This window comes from Prinia subflava, chromosome 1 (assembly GCF_021018805.1).
Source record: "Prinia subflava isolate CZ2003 ecotype Zambia chromosome 1, Cam_Psub_1.2, whole genome shotgun sequence".
NCBI lineage: Eukaryota > Metazoa > Chordata > Aves > Passeriformes > Cisticolidae > Prinia > Prinia subflava.
The window spans coordinates 152666296-152687747 of NC_086247.1; the positions used below are offsets into that span (position 1 = coordinate 152666296).

General features: G+C 49.3%; 1 protein-coding gene across 1 annotated transcript in view; it reads left to right on the top strand.

The window, feature by feature from the left end:
- The window catches only part of PTH1R (parathyroid hormone 1 receptor), an 81871-nt gene that overhangs the window by 45595 nt on the left and 14824 nt on the right, over positions 1–21452 (top strand). The window contains exons 4-7 of the mRNA XM_063417507.1: positions 253–371; positions 12733–12827; positions 15205–15391; positions 18358–18511. Of these exons, the coding sequence (XP_063273577.1) occupies positions 253–371; positions 12733–12827; positions 15205–15391; positions 18358–18511 (555 nt within the window). The remainder of the gene's footprint in view (positions 1–252; positions 372–12732; positions 12828–15204; positions 15392–18357; positions 18512–21452) is intronic.

Genomic DNA, 21452 nt, shown 5'->3' on the forward strand with positions numbered 1-21452 from the left:
ATTCCCTACAAATCCATTTTCCACATCCCCCCCTTTCTCTTGAGCAGAAAAACCTTCTTTGCTGGCTTTGTTCGTCATTTGCCGTACACGGTGAACCGCAAGGCGCCATCACTAATATTGCTGCTCCAACAATCAACACGTTAGTCAGCACAGCTTATCTGAGTTTGCACGCGGATCCACGAGACTGCGTGAGCCCCCTGTCAGGCTTTGGGAATTTCCTACAAACCCGTCTCCCACGTTCTCTCTCCGCAGGCCACGCTTACCGCCGGTGTGACCTGAACGGGAGCTGGGAGCTGGTGCCCGGCAACAACCGCACGTGGGCCAACTACAGCGAGTGCGCCAAGTTCCTCACCAACGAGACGAGGGAAAGGGTAGGCATGCCGGAATTCTGCATGGGGATTAGCCCCACGAGGGTTCAACACTCTCTGAGGGTATCGCGAGGCGGGGGATCCCCGCCACCCCAGTCCCGGTTTGGCTGAGCTGCACGTGGCTGGTGAATGAAGCGGGTACGATGGACAGCTCAGAGAGAGGATTTAATGCAGCATCCAAAGACCAGGGCCATGGTTAGCCTGGCATTTTTCACGGTTTTACCTGGGGGAAGGTGTCCAAACTTGGTTACAGGGCTGGGGCTTGACCTCATAAGTCTGAGGTCTTGAACCGACAGGGCTCACTCTATTGGCATTTTCCTGATGTTCCACCTCCCAAAGTCTTTATTCCTTCCGTGTAGGGAACCTGGGCTGGGCTTTCATCTGTCCCAGGTAATTCCCAGGCTTCCACATGAGGGTGTCCGACAACCTCCCAGAAATGGCTTAAAAATAATAATTAGCGAGACGGCTTGATGGGATGTGTTTTGAATAAGCAAAAAGGTTTTAATTAAGGAGAATTAATTTAATTTAATTTAATTAAGGAGAAAATAACAAACTGTACAAAAGGAAAGAGCAAACGCCGTGCACAGTGCAGGGAGGTCCCTTTCACCTGCTAAGACGCGCCGACAATGCGCCGAGAATCTCCGCGCTCTCCTTTTTGTACTCAATGACCTCAGAGGGTTTTTGGGCAGGCTGCCCAATAGAAAATTGTTACATTTCTGGAGGAACAGCTCAAAGAGACCAACTCGTGTCTTTGTCCTGGCACTGAGCCAATCACAGTAAGAAGAGCATAGAAGTTTCTGGTTCATCTTCCTTTTAAGTGAATCAGCAAAACTGAAACTTTTTTCCTAATACGGAACCATCAGCTTGGGTTTGGGGGTGCCATGTAACTTAGGCATTCCCTCTCCTGCACGGAGCAGGAATTTCTGGCCTCATGCCGGGTTAACCCACGGACCTCTGTCTCATTTAAAACCCCGGATGAGCTCCAGCTCATCTTCCTCCCCTTGGAAACCCTTCCTGAGCTTGCCAAAGCCACGTCGCGCTTTGATGGGCAACGGTTTGATTGGAAAATTGTCCTCAAAGGCAGAAAAGTTTCCTGCAGCTGCCGTGATCCCGTTCCTGAAGGGATCTTGGGGAAAATTGGAGCGGTCTTGGGGACCCTCAGAAGTGGTTGGAGGTTGTTCCATGGCGTTGAGGCTCCCTCTGCCAAAGCAGGAAATCCTTTTGCTGCCAGGTTGTTATCAAAAAATTCCAATGCTTCTGTGGTTGTCTGTGGGAGGGGATGTCCCAACTCATGTGGAATCAAACAAGGAGCAAGTGGTTGGGAGAGCTGGGAGTGTCCAGTCTGGAGAGGAGAAGGCTCCAGGGAGAGCTCAGAGCCCCTGCCAGGGCCTGAAGGGGCTCCAGGAGAGCTGCAGAGGGACTGGGGACAAGGGCTGCAGGGACAGGACACAGGGAATGGCTTTGAAGTGAAAGAAGGAGATTTAAATGGGATATTGGGAAGGAATTCCTGGCTGGAACAGCGGGCAGGCCCTGTGTAGTGGTTTTAATTTATTTCTGTTTCCTGAATGATGTGTAGTGGTTTGAGTGTCTATTAGAATTATTTACTTATTTTTTGTTGTGAGACAGGATTAGGAGGGAAGTAAAGTGGGTTTAAAATTTAAAAGGGTATAAAGACAGGTTTATTAATAAAATAACAAGAGAGGAAAAAAATCAGTAGGAATTAGAATAAAACCTTCAAAGCACTCCTTTTCTCCCTCAAGTTTTCTTTTCCTTCTTACAGATAACATAGGAATTATGGTTACACCAGATGTCAATATCCAAACTCAGTTACTGATTGGTTTTGATATAACTTTCTTTAAAAAATCACTTCCATACAAAACCAGCACACCCTGGCCCAGGCTGCCCAGAGCAGCTGTGGCTGCCCCTGGATTCCTGGAATTGTCCAAGGTGAGGTTGGACATTGAGGCTTGGAGCAGCCTGGGATAGTGGAAGGTGTCCCTGCCCATGGAATGGGATGGAATGGGATGCTCCTTAAAATCCCTCCCCACCCAAACCTGACTGGCATTCCATGATCTGGAATTAATTCTGGGGTAGCCACAGTTTGGAAACATCATTGGGAAAGGGTTTCAAAGCACACGGAGAGGGCCTGGTGTGCTCCTGGGGGAAAAAAGTCTGTGAGCCATAAATTCCCAAAAATTCAGATAACAATAAAATAGCAGCTGCCAGAAATTTCCTACCTCCTCATGAGCCAGCCTGGGGCTCTGCAATGCTGCAGATCTGGAAGGAATTCCGTGCTAAGGTGGCAGCAAAGCTGTCCCTGGTGTCACTTGGGAGGGTGTGACCTCCTTGTCCCACAGAGAATGACGTTCCCACCCACATTCCCAAAGAACTGACCCGAATCCTCCGGTTTTCCGGTGGTTCTTGGAAGAGTCTCCTTGGACACGGGGCATGGCATTAGGGACTGATCAGCAGCAGGGAGGATTGTCCCAGACAGCTGGAGATAAGGATCTGACCACGCTTCCGTGAGGATGATCCACAGGCCCTGCGGGACAATGTTCTTAATTTTAAATCTAACCACAGAGTTGGGCTTTTTGTTGGGTTGTGTTTTTTGTTTTTTGGTTTGTTTTTTTTTGGTGGGCTTGGGAGTTTTTGGTTGCTTTTTTTCTCCTTAAGAGTGAAGCAACTCACAAATGAAGTGATTTAGGGAAATAAGGAAATGAGGTAAAAGGAGGAAATGAGTTCTTGGAGCTGCTGAGAGTTTTCTCTCATGTGGACGAGGAGCAGAAGCTTGTGTGCACTGGGTGCTGCAGGGCTGGGTGATGTTCCCTCCCAGAGCCAGTTTGGTGGGACTTTTCCCAGTCCAAGAACTCTTTCAGCCCCAGAGTTTCTTGGGAAGGTCCTGGAGCAGGTGCTGGAGGCATCGAGCACCTTGGTCCATGCACACATGGATTTATTGACAAACTATTGGAAGAAGAGCTCAGTTTGAACTGAAATAAAGACAAATTTCCCACCCGCCCCTCACAGACTGTGACATTCTAAACACCAATTACTTGCTCACAGCTCCCAGTGGTAAATCCTGGATTTGTTTAGTCCCACGAGCTCTGGGTAACAACAGAACCCCAAAATATTCTTCTAAATTTATTCTCCGCCTCATCCTCATTATCCAGAGCTGAGGCATCTTTTGCCAGGGATTTTCTGTCATAGCTAAAAAGGTGAATGGAATAATATTGAATATTAAGACAATTTAAACCATCATCACTGTCCAGGTTAAATGACCAGGCTGGTCTTACTTAAGTGGTGCTTACCCAGGGCAAAGAACACAGAAAAAATTGATATTTCTGCCAGCTTTGAAATTGTATCTTGATCAACAAATGGTTTTTAATGGCATCTATTTGTTAATTTTTTATTATTAATATCATGATTAAATTTATATTTGCAAAGGGTCTTTTCCTCAGCCCTGCCCTGCCCTCAGTGATTCTGTGCCTCATCAAGGAGTTCCTTGATTTTATCACAGAAGTAGCTGAATTTTTGTGACAAATTAAGCACTATCTGTGCAACCACTGCAGATTTCTTGGGCCCTGGGCTATGAAAACCACTCTGGAAATAAAAAAGAGGTGGGAAAAATGCACTTTTTCCCTCAGTGTGTGATGCCTTTGCTCACGGAGAGCAGGGAAGGCCTCTTGTCCCACTTCGATGTGGCTCTGCAGTCCTGGGATTAATAAACCTTCCTTTGATATCTCTTTTTCACGGAATAGATGTTTAAACAACATCTATTTATTAATTTTCATTTTTATTATTATTATTATCATCTTGGTATTTGCAAGAGGTCTTTTCCTCAGCCCTGCCCTCAGCAATTCTGTGCTTTGTCATGGAGTTCCCTGCTTTTATCAGAGAAGGCTGAATTACTGAATTCTTGTGACAAATAAAGTGCATCCAGTGCAGGTCTCTTGGGCCCTGGGCTATGAAAACCACTCTGGAAATAAAAGAGAGAGAAAAAAATGCACTTTTTCCCTCAGTGTGTGATGCCTTTGCTCACAGAGAGCAGGCAAGGCCGCTTGTCCCACTTCAGTGTGGCTCTGCAGCCCTGGGATTTATAAACCTTCCTTTGATATCTCTTTTTTGTGGAGTAGATTTTCAGCAACATCTATTTATTAATTTCAATATTAGTATTTTTTATTATTATTATCTTGGTATTTTCAAGAGGCTTTTCCTCAATCCTGCCCTGCCCTCAGTGATTCTGTGCCTTGTCACAGAGTTCCTTGATTTTATCACAGAAGTGGCTGAGTTCTGGTGACAAATAAAGCACTATCTGTGCATCCACTGCAGATTACTTGGGCCCTGAGCTATGAAAACCACTCTGGAAATAAAAGAGAGAGAAAAAATTGCATTTTCCCTCAGTGTGTGATGCCTTTGCTCACGGAGAGCAGGGAAGGCCTCTTGTCCCACTTCGATGTGGCTCTGCAGTCCTGGGATTAGTAAACCTTCCTTTGATATCTCTTTTTCACGGAATAGATGTTTAAACAACATCTATTTATTAATTTTCATTTTTATTATTATTATTATTATCATCTTGGTATTTGCAAGAGGTCTTTTCCTCAGCCCTGCCCTCAGCAATTCTGCGCTTTGTCATGGAGTTCCCTGATTTTATCAGAGAAGGCTGAATTACTGAATTCTTGTGACAAATAAAGTGCATCCAGTGCAGGTCTCTTGGGCCCTGGGCTATGAAAACCACTCTGGAAATAAAAGAGAGAGAAAAAAATGCACTTTTTCCCTCAGTGTGTGATGCCTTTGCTCACAGAGAGCAGGCAAGGCCGCTTGTCCCACTTCAATGTGGCTCTGCAGCCCTGGGATTTATAAACCTTCCTTTGATATCTCTTTTTTGTGGAGTAGATTTTCAGCAACATCTATTTATTAATTTCAATATTAGTATTTTTTATTATTATTATCTTGGTATTTGCAAGAGGCCTTTCCTCAATCCTGCCCTGCCCTCAGTGATTCTGTGCCTTGCCACGGTGTTCTCTGATTTTATCACAGAAGTGGCTGAGTTCTGGTGACGAATAAAGCACTATCTGTGCATCCACTGCAGGTCTCTTGGGCCCTGAGCTATGAAAACCACTCTGGAAATAAAAGAGAGAGAAAAAAAATGCACTTTTTCCCTCAGTGTGTGATGCCTTTGCTCATGGAGAGCAGGGAAGGCCTCTTGTCCCACTTCGATGTGGCTCTGCAGTCCTGGGATTAATAAACCTTCCTTTGATATCTCTTTTTCACGGAATAGATGTTTAAACAACATCTATTTATTAATTTTCATTTTTATTATTATTATTATCATCTTGGTATTTGCAAGAGGTCTTTTCCTCAGCCCTGCCCTCAGCAATTCTGTGCTTTGTCATGGAGTTCCCTGCTTTTATCAGAGAAGGCTGAATTACTGAATTCTTGTGACAAATAAAGTGCATCCACTGCAGGTCTCTTGGGCCTTGGGCTACGAAAACCACTCTGGAAATAAAAGAGAGAGAAAAAAATGCACTTTTTCCCTCAGTGTGTGATGCCTTTGCTCATGGAGAGCAGGCAAGGCCGCTTGTCCCACTTCCATGTGGCTCTGCAGCCCTGGGATTTATAAACCTTCCTTTGATATCTCTTTTTTGTGGAGTAGATTTTCAGCAACATCTATTTATTAATTTCAATATTAGTATTTTTTATTATTATTATCTTGGTATTTTCAAGAGGCCTTTCCTCAATCCTGCCCTGTCCTCAGTGATTCTGTGCCTTGTCACGGAGTTCCTTGATTTTATCACAGAAGTGGCTGAGTTCTGGTGACAAATAAAGCACTATCTGTGCATCCACTGCAGGTCTCTTGGGCCCTGGGCTATGAAAACCACTCTGGAAATAAAAGAGAGAGAAAAAAATGCACTTTTTCCCTCAGTGTGTGATGCCTTTGCTCACTGAGAGCAGGGAAGGCCGCTTGTCCCACTTCAGTGTGGCTCTGCAGCCCTGGGATTAATAAACCTTCCTTTGATATCTCTTTTTCGTGGAGTAAATATGTCCAGAGATGTCAGAAGGGGGGAATTTGGCCACACAGAGCCGTTGTCTTGGGCGAGGGGTGGTTTTCTATTCTCATTTCCCTCCCTGGGGAGCAGCATCTTTGCGTCACCACCAACAGCTGCATTTACCCAGCGTTTTGCCAGGAGCTCGTGGCTGACTCTGAGCAGATGCAACCAGAGGGAATTTTAAGAAACGGGGCTTTTAGAAGGGAAAAAAAAAAAATAAAAAACCCACCCCAACTGTCTGTGGCTATAAATATATGGATTTGCTGGCTATCTCTGGAAAGAGGCCTGAATCTATAGATAGCTGGAGATATCCACGCCTAAATAAACACCACACATCTCCAGCCAGGGAAGTTTGTTTAGGTGGGGACTTTTCCCATTTTAGCCGTGCTGGGATAATTTTAAGGTTGGCCAAGGCGGCGAACAGAGGGCCCCAGAGCAAGCTGGTGTCCTGCCCCGAAATAAATGGGGATTATTGCACACGGAGCAGCTCGGAAACCGCTCTCTGCAGAGAGCAAAGTGTGCTAAAGCCATCAGAGCCCGGAGAATTAACAGCTCGTAACTGCAAATGCCCCTGGGCTGCTTCCTCAGGGAAAATTACCTCTGGAGGATGGGAAGGGACAGCCCCGGAGGCTGATTCCTCCTTCAGGCAGGGAGGATGAGGCAATCCAGGGAAGTGTTGTCCTCAAACTCCTGCCAGGTGACATTAAAGAGGGAGTGAACAATCAGCTGGAAGTGTCCAAGGCCAGGTTGGACAGGGCTTGGAGCAGCCTGGGATGGTGGGAAGTGTCCCTGCCATGGCAGAGGTGACACTGGAGGGTCTTATCCCTCATGGCAGGGGCATCTTCCACCATCCCAGGTTCCTCCAATCCCCCATCCAGCCTGGCCTTGGACACTTCAAGAGATCCAGGGGCAGCCACAGCTGCTCTGGGAATTCCATTCCCATCCCTCCTCTCCATCCCAGGCCAGGAATTCCTTCCCAATATCCCTTCTAAATCGACTCTCTCTCCATTTTAACCCAATTCCCTGTGTCCTGTCCCTCCAGCCCTTGTCCCCAGTCCCTCTGCAGCTCTCCTGGAGCCCCTTCAGGTCCTGGCAGGGGCTCTGAGCTCTCCCTGGAGCCTTCTCCTCTCCAGGGGAACATTCCCAGCTCTCCCAGCCTGGCTCCAGGCATCTCCAGGGCCTCCTCTGGATCTCTCCAGCAGCTCCAAATCATATTTATTGTGCCTTTGTTCTGTTCCCACACTTTTCCCTAAGCACCTCTTCCCAGCTATGAAGGCGACAGGGAGCAGAGCTGAAAAGACTTTTGGCCTGGCCCTTCTCCTTTGTTCCCTAAATTCCCTTAAAACCAGGAGTGAGGGTGACCTGTATCCCTGGAGCTCCTCCATCTTTGGATAAAATGCAGCATGGATGACAAATTATGAGCCTCAGGCAGATTTTTAGCCCATTTCTCCCCGAATTCCACAGAACCGCTGACCCTGGATCCCTTATCTTCCACAGGCCATAGCAGCAGGATCATTTTTCTGATCACTTTTTCCACTGTTGGTGGCAGCAATGGCATGTTTGGGCCAAAAAACAGGAATTTCCCTCATTCCCATCTGCCCCAAAAGAACAGGGATGCCAAACACAGGTATTTTTACAGCAGCTGAAACCCATCCTCTTCCCAAGGAGGAGCTAGGGGTGAATGGGATCTCCATCTCCCAAAATCCCAGGGGAGTCGGAGTTCATCTTCCCAAGGATGAGCTGGAGGAGGAATGGGATCTCCATCTCCTGAAATCCCAGGGAAGAGCAGTCAGAGCTGATCTTCCCAAGCATGAGCTGAGGGAGGAATGGGATCTCCATCTCCCAAAATCCCAGGGAAGGGGAGCTGGACCTCATCTTCCCAAGGATGAGCTGAGGGTGAATGGGATCTCCATCTCCCAAAATCCCAGGGAAAGTGGAGTCAGAGCTCATCTTCCCAAGGATGAGCTGAAGGAGGAATGGGATCTCCTCTCCCAAAATCCCAGAAAAAGGGAGTCAGAACTCATCTTCCCAAGGATGAGCTGAGGGTGAATGGGATCACCATCCCCCAAAATCCCAGGAAAGAGGAGTCACAGCTCCTCTTCCCAAGGATGAGCTGAAGGAGGAATGGAATCTCCATCTTCCAAAATCCCGGGGAAGAGCAGTCGGAGCCAGCAGCTTTGGAGGTTGGCTCATCTTGGGAACCTCCAGCAGGATGGGCCATCCTAAGATCCAACCTCAACCCTGCCTTCATCTCCTCCTCCTTGTTGGTAGCGCCAGGGTTTTACGGCTTCCCAGGAATTCGGAGGGGCCTGGAGAATCCATCCCTGTCCCAAACACAATGGGAAGGGCCTGGAGTGCCCCAGGGCTGCTTTATCTGAACTCCATTGTTCCAAGCAGCAATCCTGGAGCTCTCTGGGGCCCTGGGAAAACCAAACAACATCGTGGAGCCTCCAAGTGACGGCACAGGAATGGGTTTGGATTGTTCCGTCCCGAATTCCACAAAGGGGTGCCAGCAGAGCGTCGGGCATTTGCAGCAGGGCACAGGCAGAGGTTTCTGAAATCTGTGGAGGGATTAAAAAAATTTATCCGAGAGCTGTTTTATTCATAATTTCAATTAATCCCGAGGTGCCATCCTCATCCCATGCCCATGGATTTGGTCTGGTGCGTTCCTGGAAATAGAATCCGAGAATCCTGGAATGGTTTGGGTTGGAAAGGAACTTAAAGATGGTTTTTATGGGCGTGCATGTCTAAATTGGGGTGTCTGGGAGTAAATTGGGGTGTCTGAGGCTAAACTGGGGGTCTTTTGTGAGAGCTGATCCCAGCCACTCTCCAGATTTGGGAGGATTTAAGAGCCTGGAATGTCTGTGGATGAGGGGAACAGAGTCCTGCAGGAACAGGCTCATCCACACTCAAAGTTTTCCCCAAGGCTTTGGAAATCAGTGCCTGTTCTGTGCCTTTTGTGAATATGCCATTTAGTTTTTTATTTAGTCCCATTTTCCTGTAAAAAAAAAGAAAAAGAAAAAAAGACAAGAAAAGCAAGGACAGAGATTTTCTGGCTTCATTTATCACTCAAAGCAGCAAACCCCCAAATCCAGACGTGTCCTTAACAACATCTGAATCAGCAGCTGGGAGAAATTTTGCAGAAATTCCATCTGGAAAATCCTTTCTTCATGCTTCCATCCCCCTGTGCTGCTGATCCCACCCTTCACAGCCTCCCCATTCCTCAAAAAACTCTGGATCCTTCCCAGCTTCACAGCCCGAGTGCTGCTGGTGCCTTGCTAAAGAGGAATAAATAGGCTGAAAGGAAAAATTGGGATTCAGGGCACAGCTCCATGAAACTCAGGACAGGATTTGCCACCAGAAAATTCCTGCTCTGCCTGGTTTTCCTTTTCTTTTTTGCACACCTGGCAACAGTTGAAAGAGTGGAGGCTTCCTGCAGGAATCTGATTTATGGAATCGTGGAATCCTGAATTGATTGGGGTTGGAAGAGGCCCTAAAGCCCAGGCAGTTCCAACTCTGTGCCATGGGCAGGGACACTTCTGCCAGCCCAGGTTGCTCAAAGCCCTGAGCACTTTAATTAAATGATAATTAAATCAAATTACGTTGGTTTAGCTATCACACTCTATGAACCAGGATCTCAGAGTTTGGCCTCTTCCAGCAGTGGATGGCCAGGGATGGTCGGTCTCTCCTCAGGATGGACTTCCAGGACACTTCAGGTGGGAATGTCCTGGAGCGGTGGAGTTCCAAGTATCCATGGCCTGCCCATCACAGCCTTTGAGGTTTTCTGGGAATTGTTTAACTTCCCATCCCTCTCAGCTCCCCAAGGACGCTCCTCAGACCATGGAGATCGTCCTTGCAGCTGGCAGAGGATTCAGTATTTTCCCACCTGGAGGATCTTTCCTGGTTCTTCACTGTGGTTTCCATGGAGCTGAGACCTCCCTTGGGAGACTTGGAATTCCTTTGGAGATTTTTTTTTTCCTCGTGGGTAAATCCAGGGAGGAAAAGCTCCTGGGAACTCCCAGTCCTGAGCTCCAAGTGAGCGAGAAGCAGAAGTGGAGAACCTCCGTGTTTTGCTCCAAAGGCTTTTCCCAAGGATCTGAGCACCCCATCCAAGAAATCGCATTTCCCAAGGGCTTCCCAGAGTGACTCCAGGTGGGATTTGAGGCTCCTCCTTCTCCATGGAGGACTCCAGGAGAGGTTTTCCGTGACCTGGCACTCGGTACTCAGCCTCCTTTCAAAGAGAGGCCCTGTGGTCCAGCAGAGCACTCAACCTTCCAAAACCCTCCTGCCAATCCAGAGGCTCTTCCCAAGGCCATTCCCACCCATAGGAACGTGGATCTTCCCAGTGGAATTTCTGAATGGGGCTCAGGGATGTTTTTTTAAGGCCTCACAACTCTTGGATTATTGAGAATTCCAACCTTGGAGTGAGATTATTATTTTTATTTTTGTCTTTATTTTTATTTTTAATTTTTTACTATGGAGGCAAAACTTTTCCAGCTCCAAGAGGATTCCAGCTTGGCAGCAGGAAAAATCACGCCAGGATATTTTTCCCCTGAAAGCTTTGAAATCGCCTCTTCTTGGCTTTTCAGGGCCTGCTGCCTGCACAGACAGATCTATAAAAATCTATAAAAATATCCCATAAATACGCACAGACACACTCAGTAAATTAATATTGGCAAGGGCCTCACTCCTCCAGTGCAAACCGCAGAGAAACATTCCCAAATCTGCGGATTCTGATGTAATAGGGCTGAGGTTTGGCATTCCAGGACAGCGTTCCAAGCCTCAAATCCCAATCAGAGCTGTCATTCAGAGCCCAGCATTCCTGGCGTTACTGCAGCCCCGTGGGCAGGGCCAGGAGGGAAAGGAGGGAACGAGGAGAAAGATCCTGAATTGGTTGGGTTTGGGGGGGATTTATTGCTAAAATCAGTCAGGGAAAGGCAGGACGGGCTGGGATGGGGGCAGGCATTTTAACCCTTCCCTAGAATCCCTGAGTCCAGCTGCAAGTCCCAGCAGGATCAAGGAAAATATCCCAGATTTTAATGGAAACCTCAAGGTTTCAAGGCCAGCTTTAGAAAATAGCAACCTAAAACTTCCTAAAGGATTAGTTATTAGGAGCTGTCCTGTGGCAGGACCTTTTCCAATGGGATTTTGGCAAGCTCAGGTTGTGTCTGGATTGGATAACCACAGGCAGAGGCTGCTGGGGATTTAAAAAAGGGAAAAATAAACTATTTCTTTCCTCATATCCCATAGCCAAAGTATTTCCTTCCCGTGTTTTCTGGTGTGGGTTACACTCCCCCAGGTTGGACATCAGTCATCCAGCAATGGCTAAATCGTGCAATTCCAGCAAAATTCCCAGCTCAGCAGGCGTTTTGTCCACGTCAAAATTCCCAAGTGATCCCTGAATTTGGCCAGGAGTTTGTAAAGCACTTTTGGTTCCTTTGGGATGAAAATGCCGTGGAACTCCCAGGCACAGGGTGAACCCAACTCCATTGTTATTCCCTTGCAAAATTCCCAGCACCATTATTCCCTTGCAAAATTCCAGGCATTTTGTCCAGGTCAAAATTCCCAACCTATCCCTGAATTTAGCCGTGAGTTTGTAAAGCGCTTTGGGTTCCTTTGGGATGAAAATTCTGCAAAATTCCCAGGCATGAGATGAACCCCACTCCATCATGAGTCCCTTGCAAAATTCCCATCTCAGCAGGCATTTTATCCAGGTGAAAATTCCCAAGTGATCCCTGAATTGGGCCAAGAGTCTGTAAAGCGCTTTGGGTTCCTTTGGGATGAAAATGCCACGAAATTCCCAGGTACAGGGTGCACAGGGTGAACCCAACTCCATTGTTATTCCCATGCAAAATTCCCAGCTCAACAGGCATTTTATCCAGATAAAAATTCCCAAGCAATCCCTGAATTTGGCCGTGAGTTTGTAAAGCGCTTTGTGTTCCTTTGGGATGAAAACGCTGCGGAACCCCCAGGTACAGGATGAACCCAACTCCATCGTTATTCCCATGCAAAATTCCCAGCTCAGCAGACATTTTATCCAGGTGAAAATTCCAAAGCAATCCCTGAATTTGGCCGCGAGTTTGTAAAGCGCTTTGTGTTCCTTTGGGATGAAAACGCCGCGGAACCTCCAAGTACGGGGTGAACCCAACTCCGTCACGAATCCCTGGGGAAAATCCCTCCTCCCCGCCTCAGGGACCCCAAACCCCGCTTTCCCAAAGGGATTCCCGGAGGGCCTGGGCTGTGCGTGCTGCCAGGGTTGTGTGGTGCAGGAGGGCCGCGCTCCCGCCCTGACGCTGTTTTCTCCATCGTTTCTGCTGCAGGAGGTCTTTGATCGCCTCTATTTGATTTATACTGTTGGATACTCCATCTCCCTGGGATCCCTCACAGTTGCTGTCCTTATCCTGGGATACTTCAGGTAGGCGGCTCTGTTTTTACCTAAGCGGCACCGGAAGAGCCTCGGGGATTTTTCCGGAAGGATGAAAATTGGGGTGGAGCAGTTCAGGAAGAGCCACCGGCGGTGGTGGCACCTGTGATTTGGGCTGTGTTAGGATATCATAGGGAAAACTTCCCAGGGGATGGTGGGTGGGATGTTGGAGCCCTTCCCTCCAGTGGAGTTTTCCAGGCCCTCTTTGTAGCAAATGGGAGGAGGGGCCATCTCCAGGAATCCCTTGGAAGAATGTCCGGGATTTTCTGTCCCCATTGTCCCTGCAGGTGACTGGCTTAGCTCTAGATGGCTGATTTGCAGACGAGTAAGATTTCGTGAGGGAAATTCCACTCTAAATCCAAATGTCCATGAAGGATGAACCAGTTGAAAGGCATGGAAAACTCCCGGGTTGATTCCTCCAATCTCCTCATGCTTCTGCTCTTCCCAGGGATCCAGAATGACCCTCCTGACTCCGTTGTGTCCTGTCCCTTCCCACCATCCCTGCCAAGGGGATTAGACCCCTAAATACCACTTTGAGCCCTCATTATCCATTTCTCAATCCATCTTCCATCCCTGGAAGTGTCCAAGGCCAGGTTGGACAGGGCTTGGAGCAACCCGGGACAGTGGAAGGTGTCAGTGTTGGAATGGGAAGATATTTAAGGTCCCTTCCAGCCCAAACCATTCTGGGATTCCAGGATTCTTGCTGGCACGGACAGCATGGGATGGAAGGGATGAAAGGTGTCACCCATATCCAGGAATTCATCCCTTGGGAATGTTCTGTCTGGTGACTCAATAGAGCAGGGCAACCCCAAACCCTGAGCCCCAGATTTGCTCCCCTTCCGTGTCTGCTGGTGTCTTCTCCTAAAAAAACAGCAGGACCTGGAAAAGAGCTGGTGGGGGCCGGAACAGCCACGTGGTGTCTGTGGAGGGATTTGGGAAGCTTGATCTGAGCCCCAGATGTGGAACACTGGGAATGAAATGTGGCTTTGGGCTCTGAAAGCACCCGGAGCTCTCGGCAGACACCAAAAGGTGTCTGGGGGGATTGCTTGGGTAGCAAATCCCAAATCCGTGACAGACCCAATCCAAAGGGGACTGCAGACCCCATCTCTCCACCACACTCCTCCCAACCTTTTCCCTTCCCTTCCCTTCCCACTAGACCATGGTGAGATTTTTAAAATATTCCATGTCCACGTGTGCAAGAGAATTCCTGGTTTTTCTTTATCCATATCTTCATCCCACTCAGAGCACTTCATTTCCAGCCCAGACCACCTGGGCAACTGTTCTGGAGCATCTTTATCCCAAGGATCAGAGCAGGAGCAGGGATTGAGCCAGATTTTATCCTCAGTAATCCAGAGATCCACTGACTCCCTTTCAACTGCAGGGAACCAAGCCAGTCCTCATTCAAACCTCACCAGTTCCACTCGCTGTAATTTGGATTATAAAAGCACAGAGAGCAGCTGGTGTTGCTATCAAAACATCCTGCAAAAGGGATAAAAGCACAGCCTTTAATTAGTGCAGATTATTGGGATCTGAGAGGATATAAATCCATTCATAAATCCAGGCACGGCACCAGAGCTCCAGAGGGGACCCCAAGAGGTCAGTTCCTTCTTCCCAAAATCCTGATTTTAAAATACACCTCCTCCTCCTCCTGGTTCTGACCCGTCCACCTCTCACCACGCCCAAAAAAGCTTTTCCTCCAAAAAGGACCTTAAAGCGCTTTACAACCGGGAATTGTGGGGTGGGGCCCCCAAACCGCTCCAAAGGATAACACCAGCACAGGTTTTCCAGCAGGAAAACAGGGACAACAGCCCAGCACAGCGGAGTTACTGCCGGAGCTGCTCCTAAATTGAGCTGGGCAAAAACAGTTAATGGTTTACAGGAAGCTCTGCAAGGTTCTGGAGCCTCTGGAATCCAAGGGCAGGTGCAGATAGGAGAGCAGGAATGGCTTCCCACTGCCAGAGAGTGGGGTTAGAACAGATCTGAGGAAGGAATTCCTGGCTGGGAGGGCAGGGAGGGACTGGGATGGAATTCCCAGAGAAGCTGTGGCTGCCCCTGGATCCCTGGAAGTGTCCAAGGCCAGGTTGGACATTGGGGCTGGGATCACCCTGGGATAGTGGGAAGTGTCCCTGCCTGTGGCAGGGGTGGGGTTGGATGGGCTTGAAGACCCATCCATCCCAAACCATTCCATGATTCCCTGAAGCCTCTGGAGAAGGCATCCATCCATTTCCCAACCCCATGGAGAGCAGGGAGGGGTGACCCTCGCTCTGCCCCCCACGGGTGCCACTGGGAGCAGCTGGGGCTCTCCAGAGCTGGAAAACTCCATCCAAGACCCGGACTGAACTTCCCAATCCTTCTCCTGCTTTTCCAGACGTTTGCACTGCACTAGGAACTACATCCACATGCACCTGTTTGTGTCCTTCATGCTGAGAGCCGTCAGCATCTTCGTCAAGGACGCGGTCCTGTACTCCGGGTCGGCCCTGGAGGAGATGGAGCGGATCTCCGAGGAGGACCTGAAATCCATCACGGAAGCACCTCCAGCGGACAAATCACAGTTTGTGAGTATTCCCAGAGCCGTGTTTTCCCAGGATCCGTGTCTTTGTCCTCTCTGTTCAACCCTTCCCCTCTTTGGAGGAGTTTTCCACCCCACTCATCTTTCACAGCCTCTTCCCATCCTTTCCCGTTCTCAGTCCGTTGGTTCAGAGGGATTCCCAACTCCTGAGCCTAGGAAAAGCTGCTCCTGTGGCAGTCAAGGTTGACAGTTTGATTCCCATCTACATTCCCCTGACATCCCCTGGAATTTATGGCTGTGGAAACATTCCTGACCTTCCCAGCACAAAGCACGTCCAGCTTGGCTCACAACTCTTCCACGGATGGGGAATGCACGACTTTCCTCTCTCCCATATGGAAAAAAAGACGTTTTGGAAGGGAAAATGGGGGGAGGATGTGGTGTCACAGGGAAGGGTTGGGCTCGTCTGCAAAAAGGAGGCGGTGTCTCTGAGAGGGACCTCGGACAGAATCACTGAGGCTGGGAAAGAATTCCAAGCTCATCCAACCTTGGAATGGTTGGTGGGTCCCCAGTCCCAGCCTTGTCCCCAGCCCAGAGCACTGAGTGCCACATCCAGGAATTCCTGGGACACCCCCAGGGATGGGGTCTCCAAACCTCCCTGGGCAGCCCCCACCAATGCCTGAGCATCCTTTCCATGGAGAAATTCCTCCTGGTGTCCAGCCTGAGCCTCAGGTTCCACTGATGGTTGGTTGAGTCAGTACAGCCAACCCAGGCAGACAAGTCAACATCCCAAAATAAAAATGGAAGTGAGGTCAGTTGGACTCTTCTCCAAAATTCCATTGGGATTTCACTGTCCAGAAACCTCTGATGGCAATATCTGCACTGTCCATGTGTTTGGGGGGATGAAGCCCATCCTCACATTTCCCACATCCTGAAGCTCTCGGCTCTCCTTGTCGTTGGTCCCATCATGGATTTCCCATGGAATCCTGGATATGGCACCTTCTCACTTCCCACAGCTCCTGACAGGAAGGGAGAGCCGGGGGGGTCAGGCTCTGCTCCCAGGGAACAGGGACAGGAGGAGAGGGAACGGCCTCAGGCTGGGCCAGGGGAGGCTCAGGTTGGAATTTCCCCATGGAAAGGGTGCTCAGGCCTTGGAACTGCCATGGAGGATTTGGAGTCCCCACCCCTGGAGGTGTCCAAGGAATTCCTGGACGTGGAACTTGGTGCTCTGGTGGGGATCAGGCACAGGTTGGACTCGGTGGTCTTGGAGGTCTTTTCCAACCTCAAGGATGCCTGGATAAAATTTCCCAACTGTGGATTTTCTTGGCTTCTCGAGCCTTTCCCAGCTTGTGCCACAACCAGGGACCAGCAACACCCCATGAAAAATCAGAGGATTTGGGAATGTCCCGCTGTGCATCCAAGAGTCCCAGCTGGAGCTTTGTCATTGTGTTCCCTTCCCATCCCGGAGATCCGTGTCATCAATTTGCAGAGTCTCGCTCAGTGCGCTCCAAAACTCTCGGGTTTTTTGGAGAGAACACAAAATATTTCACTGCATTGTTTGGTGTTTATCCTCGTGCCGGGCTCATTATAAGGGATAACTGGGATAATCTATGGCATTCTTTGGATATTAGCATTTAATGGCGTTTCCCACTCTTCGGAATTGCAAGGCAAACAAGCAACGAAGGCGGCAATTAATGAATTTATTTTGTTTCCAAATGAAGTGTGAACTTGGCAATAATTGCCTCACATTCCCCGCATGGGGCAATAAATATTAAAAAATATATATTGAACGTATTATCAAACCTAGGTGGGGAATTTTATAAATATGAAAAATACTAATTAATTTAGGGTGATTTTTAATTAATCTATTTTAACTCCCTCTTTCTATGAAAGGAAATGAGTGCAATGGGTGCATATCTTATCAATATGCAAATACATGTATAGATTTGTATACTAATGGACAAAAAATTAGCAAAAGAACTGTGCCGGGACAAAAAAAATCTCTTTTTATTTCCAAGGGATTATTATTAGCATTTTCTGTCAGTCCTTTGTATTCCTCTCAAAGGAAAGGACAGCACAAAGATGGGCCAAGGGATGTGGCAGCCACAGAATTCCTGGGAAATCCAGCTTCCAAGGATATCCACACTGACAAGAGCTGCCTTTGCACCGGTTAATCCCAAAGTGGCACCAATATTTTGCAGCCTTTCTCCTACCAGAGCTGAGGAATTGGGAAGGAGGGTGGCTTTGTCCCACTTTGTCCCAAGGGAGTGTTGTGTCACAGTCAGGGCTTTGCTGCCACAAAATTAAAGGATTTCAGCTCAGTGTGGAGCCAGAGCTCAGCTCAGGATCCCGTTTAACACCGGGATGTCCTGGAAGTCTCTCCCAGATCTCCCACCTTGCAGCTCAGGTCTGCTCCTGAACACCGTGAGATTTCCAGGGAAAAACCTCCAGGTCCTCTTGGAGCACCTGGCTCCAAAGGCAACAGGAGCATCCACAGCAGGTCCCAGCTGTTGGGGACAGACAAACAACCCTGGAGGACCCTGGCACAGACATCTGTGACAGGGATGGGGCGATCCCATCCCGCCTTGGTCCCTCCGTGAGGTGAGCACGGAGCTGTAATTCCAAGTGCTGTGACTCCAGCAGGACACCCAGCCCAGGCCTCCAGCATGGGCAAGGAACAGAAGGAAAAGAGGAAAGGCAGGGAAAAATGAAATCCAGCTGCTCTAGGAAGTGTGTGAGCCCCGCATCACAGGGTTGTGAGGGAGCAGGATCAGGACACCATCTCTTTTTCTCACTTCCCAACTCACCTCCTGTAAGAAAAGTCATCTTTGGCTCAGGAGTTTTTCCCAGCTGTTGGTCTTTCCTGCTCTTCCACAGATTTCCCCACCTCAGAAAAACCCCGGAAGAGGATTTTCTGATTTGATTCTTTTCCTTTTCCCACCCCACCTCGATGTGTCGGTGCAGCTCAGGAATTTCACCCCGTGTCCCTTCTCTGTCCTTCTGTGGTCGCTGCAGGTGGGCTGTAAGGTAGCTGTCACCTTCTTCCTCTACTTCCTGGCAACCAATTACTACTGGATCCTGGTGGAAGGGCTCTATCTCCACAGCCTCATCTTCATGGCATTTTTCTCAGAGAAGAAATATCTTTGGGGATTCACATTGTTTGGCTGGGGTAAGTCACGGCAGCTCCTCGGGGCTGGCCTGGAAAAGCCTCATGGAGGCGGCTCCTGAAAGAAACCGTGGATGTGCAGAAATGTGGGAGAGGCGGTGGAGGCAGGGGGAGCGTCAGGGGACTCCTGCAGGGATGGGTTTTTCCTGGGAAGCGTTTGTCATTCCAGGATTGTGGTGGCTCTTCCAGGGTCTCCACAAGGATCAGGCTTGGAGAGGCAGCACAAAGAGCCAGGGAATCCCAGGATGGGTTGGGAGAAACCTCAAAGCCCACCCGGTGCCACCCCTGCCATGGCAGGGACACCTCCCACTGTCCCAGGTGCTCCAAGCCCTGTCCAGCCTGGCCTTGGGCACTGCCAGGGATCTGGAGGCAGCCACGGATCTCAGGTGGTGCCTCACCACCCCCACATTCCGCCACCCTTCCAGGGCAGGAAACGTGAGGGCTAAATTTGGGATGAGCCAGCCAAATTTCAGGGATTCATCCCCGTCTGCTCCCAGGATCTCCTGCTGAGAAACCAGCGCTGGGCTGGAGGGGCAGAAATCTGTGGGAGGTTTTGAGCATCTGCTCCCAATGAGAGCCCCGAGCTCCGATTTCCTCCCTCAGACCTCAGCTGGTTCAAATCCTTGAGGTCTCCTGAGCCTCGGAACACCACTGGAAACCTGCAATTTGCGGGGAAGCCTTTCTTGTTTTCCTTCTCTTTCAACTTGGGCATCTTTTCCCTGAGCAACGAGAAAGGGGCGGGATGTGGTGCAGGGAAGGGGCTCGTTAGGAGAAGACGTTGCCGGCACGCACATTTCAGAGGAGAATGAGATTTCTGTTCCCTCCTGGCTTTAATTTTGGCTCCCCAGGAGTTACGAGGTGCTGGGACAATAAAACAACGGCCCACAGTTGTCTCGGAGCCCGGAGGTGGGGAGGAGAACGGGGAATGTTTCCGATGATCCTTGGGGATGTAAGAAAGGATAATGGGGTGCGGGTTTAAACAGGAATTGCAGCAGGAAAACCTGGCCAGGGGGGCCGTGGTCCCGAATCCCACACCCCAAATCCACCTGGCCACATCCTGGCTGCACTTTAGGACAAGGTTCAGGGGTGCACCACCCCACCCCCATTCCAGAACAGGATTTTTATGGAAAAATGTCGGTGGGTCTCTCTCCCGGCAGGGCTTAGAGCAAGGCAGGGGACGCAGAACTGAGTTTATGAAGGATTGCGGATTTTTGGGATTCAGTACTCGGGGGCAGGGCTCTCCCCAGCCTTTCTCCTTCCCAAATGGGACATGGGGAAGAAGCTCTTTCCCAAACCTCCTGTTCAGCTGCTCCACAGGTCAGAAACCGCTGGTGCTGAGAGATGATAAAGATGGGAAGTGTAAATACAGAAATATTCCAAAGTGGGAATCCGTCTCTCAGGAAACGCCTAGTCCTGCATGGCTGGAAAAATTTTGGGAAAATCAACAAATTATGAGATATTTGATGGGGCTTGGAGCAACCTGGGATAGGGGAAGCTGTCCCTGCCCTTGGCAGGGGGTGGAATGAGATGGGATTTAAGGGCCCTCGTTCTGGGATTCTATTTTGGGGATTTGGCATTTCTTATCTCAGCTGCTGAGGGACAGGGAGGGCTTTGGATGGCACCTCCTTGCTAAAGCAAATGAACAAAACCCCAGCTAAATTAAATTACAGAAGAGAAATAAACTCATCCTCCTCCAAACCTTCAGGCTCTGTAAAAATCCCCCCTCAAAAAAACAACAGCAACAAAAAAATAACATTAAACTGCAAAGAGCAGACTTAAGGAAGCAATTCCCCAGAGGGAATTCGGGAGGGGAGCAGCTGGAAAATAACGCCATGTGTTTAACGAGCAAAAACCAAAGGGAAACATTGGGAGAGGCAGGGATTGCTCCCATCCATTCTCCTGAGCGCTGCCAGGGAATAATCGTCCTGTCGGAGCTGCCGAGGGGCTGGAGTCACACCTGTCACAACAGCCAGCACCCCCGGGCTTCCAGGAGCCTGAGGCTGCCCCCGGGAAATTCCTCTGGAATGGGAACACACGATCCCTCCGCCGGTGGCAGCCGGGGCTGCTTTGTTTGGATTGGGATGATAACGTCCACACAGGCACCCGCTCCGGCGGATTGTTTGGATAATTTCTGGGCACTGGGAAGGGCAAAGCAATCCAGGAGCCACTGGAGACAGTGGAAAGATTCCAGTTCCCTGCAGCGGGCACTGGATCCTGCCCACGCCGCAGCGATGGGCGGCAGGGGATCAGGGGGAAATAATTATTCCGTGGAAAAGGCAGATTGGCCCCCAAAACCAGGATATTCTGGCAATGATCAGTACGGAAATCGTCCTGCCTTGGAAACCTCCAAGGTGGGAGCGAAAATCACCCCACGACATCTTATTTCTGGGAAAATCAGGACAAAGAGCAATTCTCTGATGTCGTGTCCGTGGATTTCTGTCCGGTGGATTTCCAATCCACATCCTCGCTGGCACGAGCTCCATCAAAGTCCTCAATTCCCTTCTCCCAGCGGAGACCCTGCTGGCGGAAAGGGACTCCTCCCATGCCAGCACCCACCCAAAATAAATAAATAACGGCATTATGGGCAGCGATAAATCCCTTGGGAGACTCCCAGCTCCCTGCAGCTGTTTTTTGAAGGAAGTTTAGGAGCCATGACCAACAGCCAGGAAACCCAAGCTGACTCCATTGGCGTTTTTCCTTCACACCGCGTTAATTCCCACACACAGGGCTGGGCTGCCCTGGATTTCAGACAATTTGGGTTGCAGGGACACCTGGAAAAGATAAAAAGGGTGGTGGGAGGCGCTCCGAAAATCCGTGATGATGAGCCTTGCGTGTTTATCCAAGCAGGAATAACCCATCCCTGAAAAATCTGTACCAGGCAGGACCAGAGGCCTTAAAAGTATTGTTATTATTCCCATTTAACATCAGGAATAAGAGGCACAGA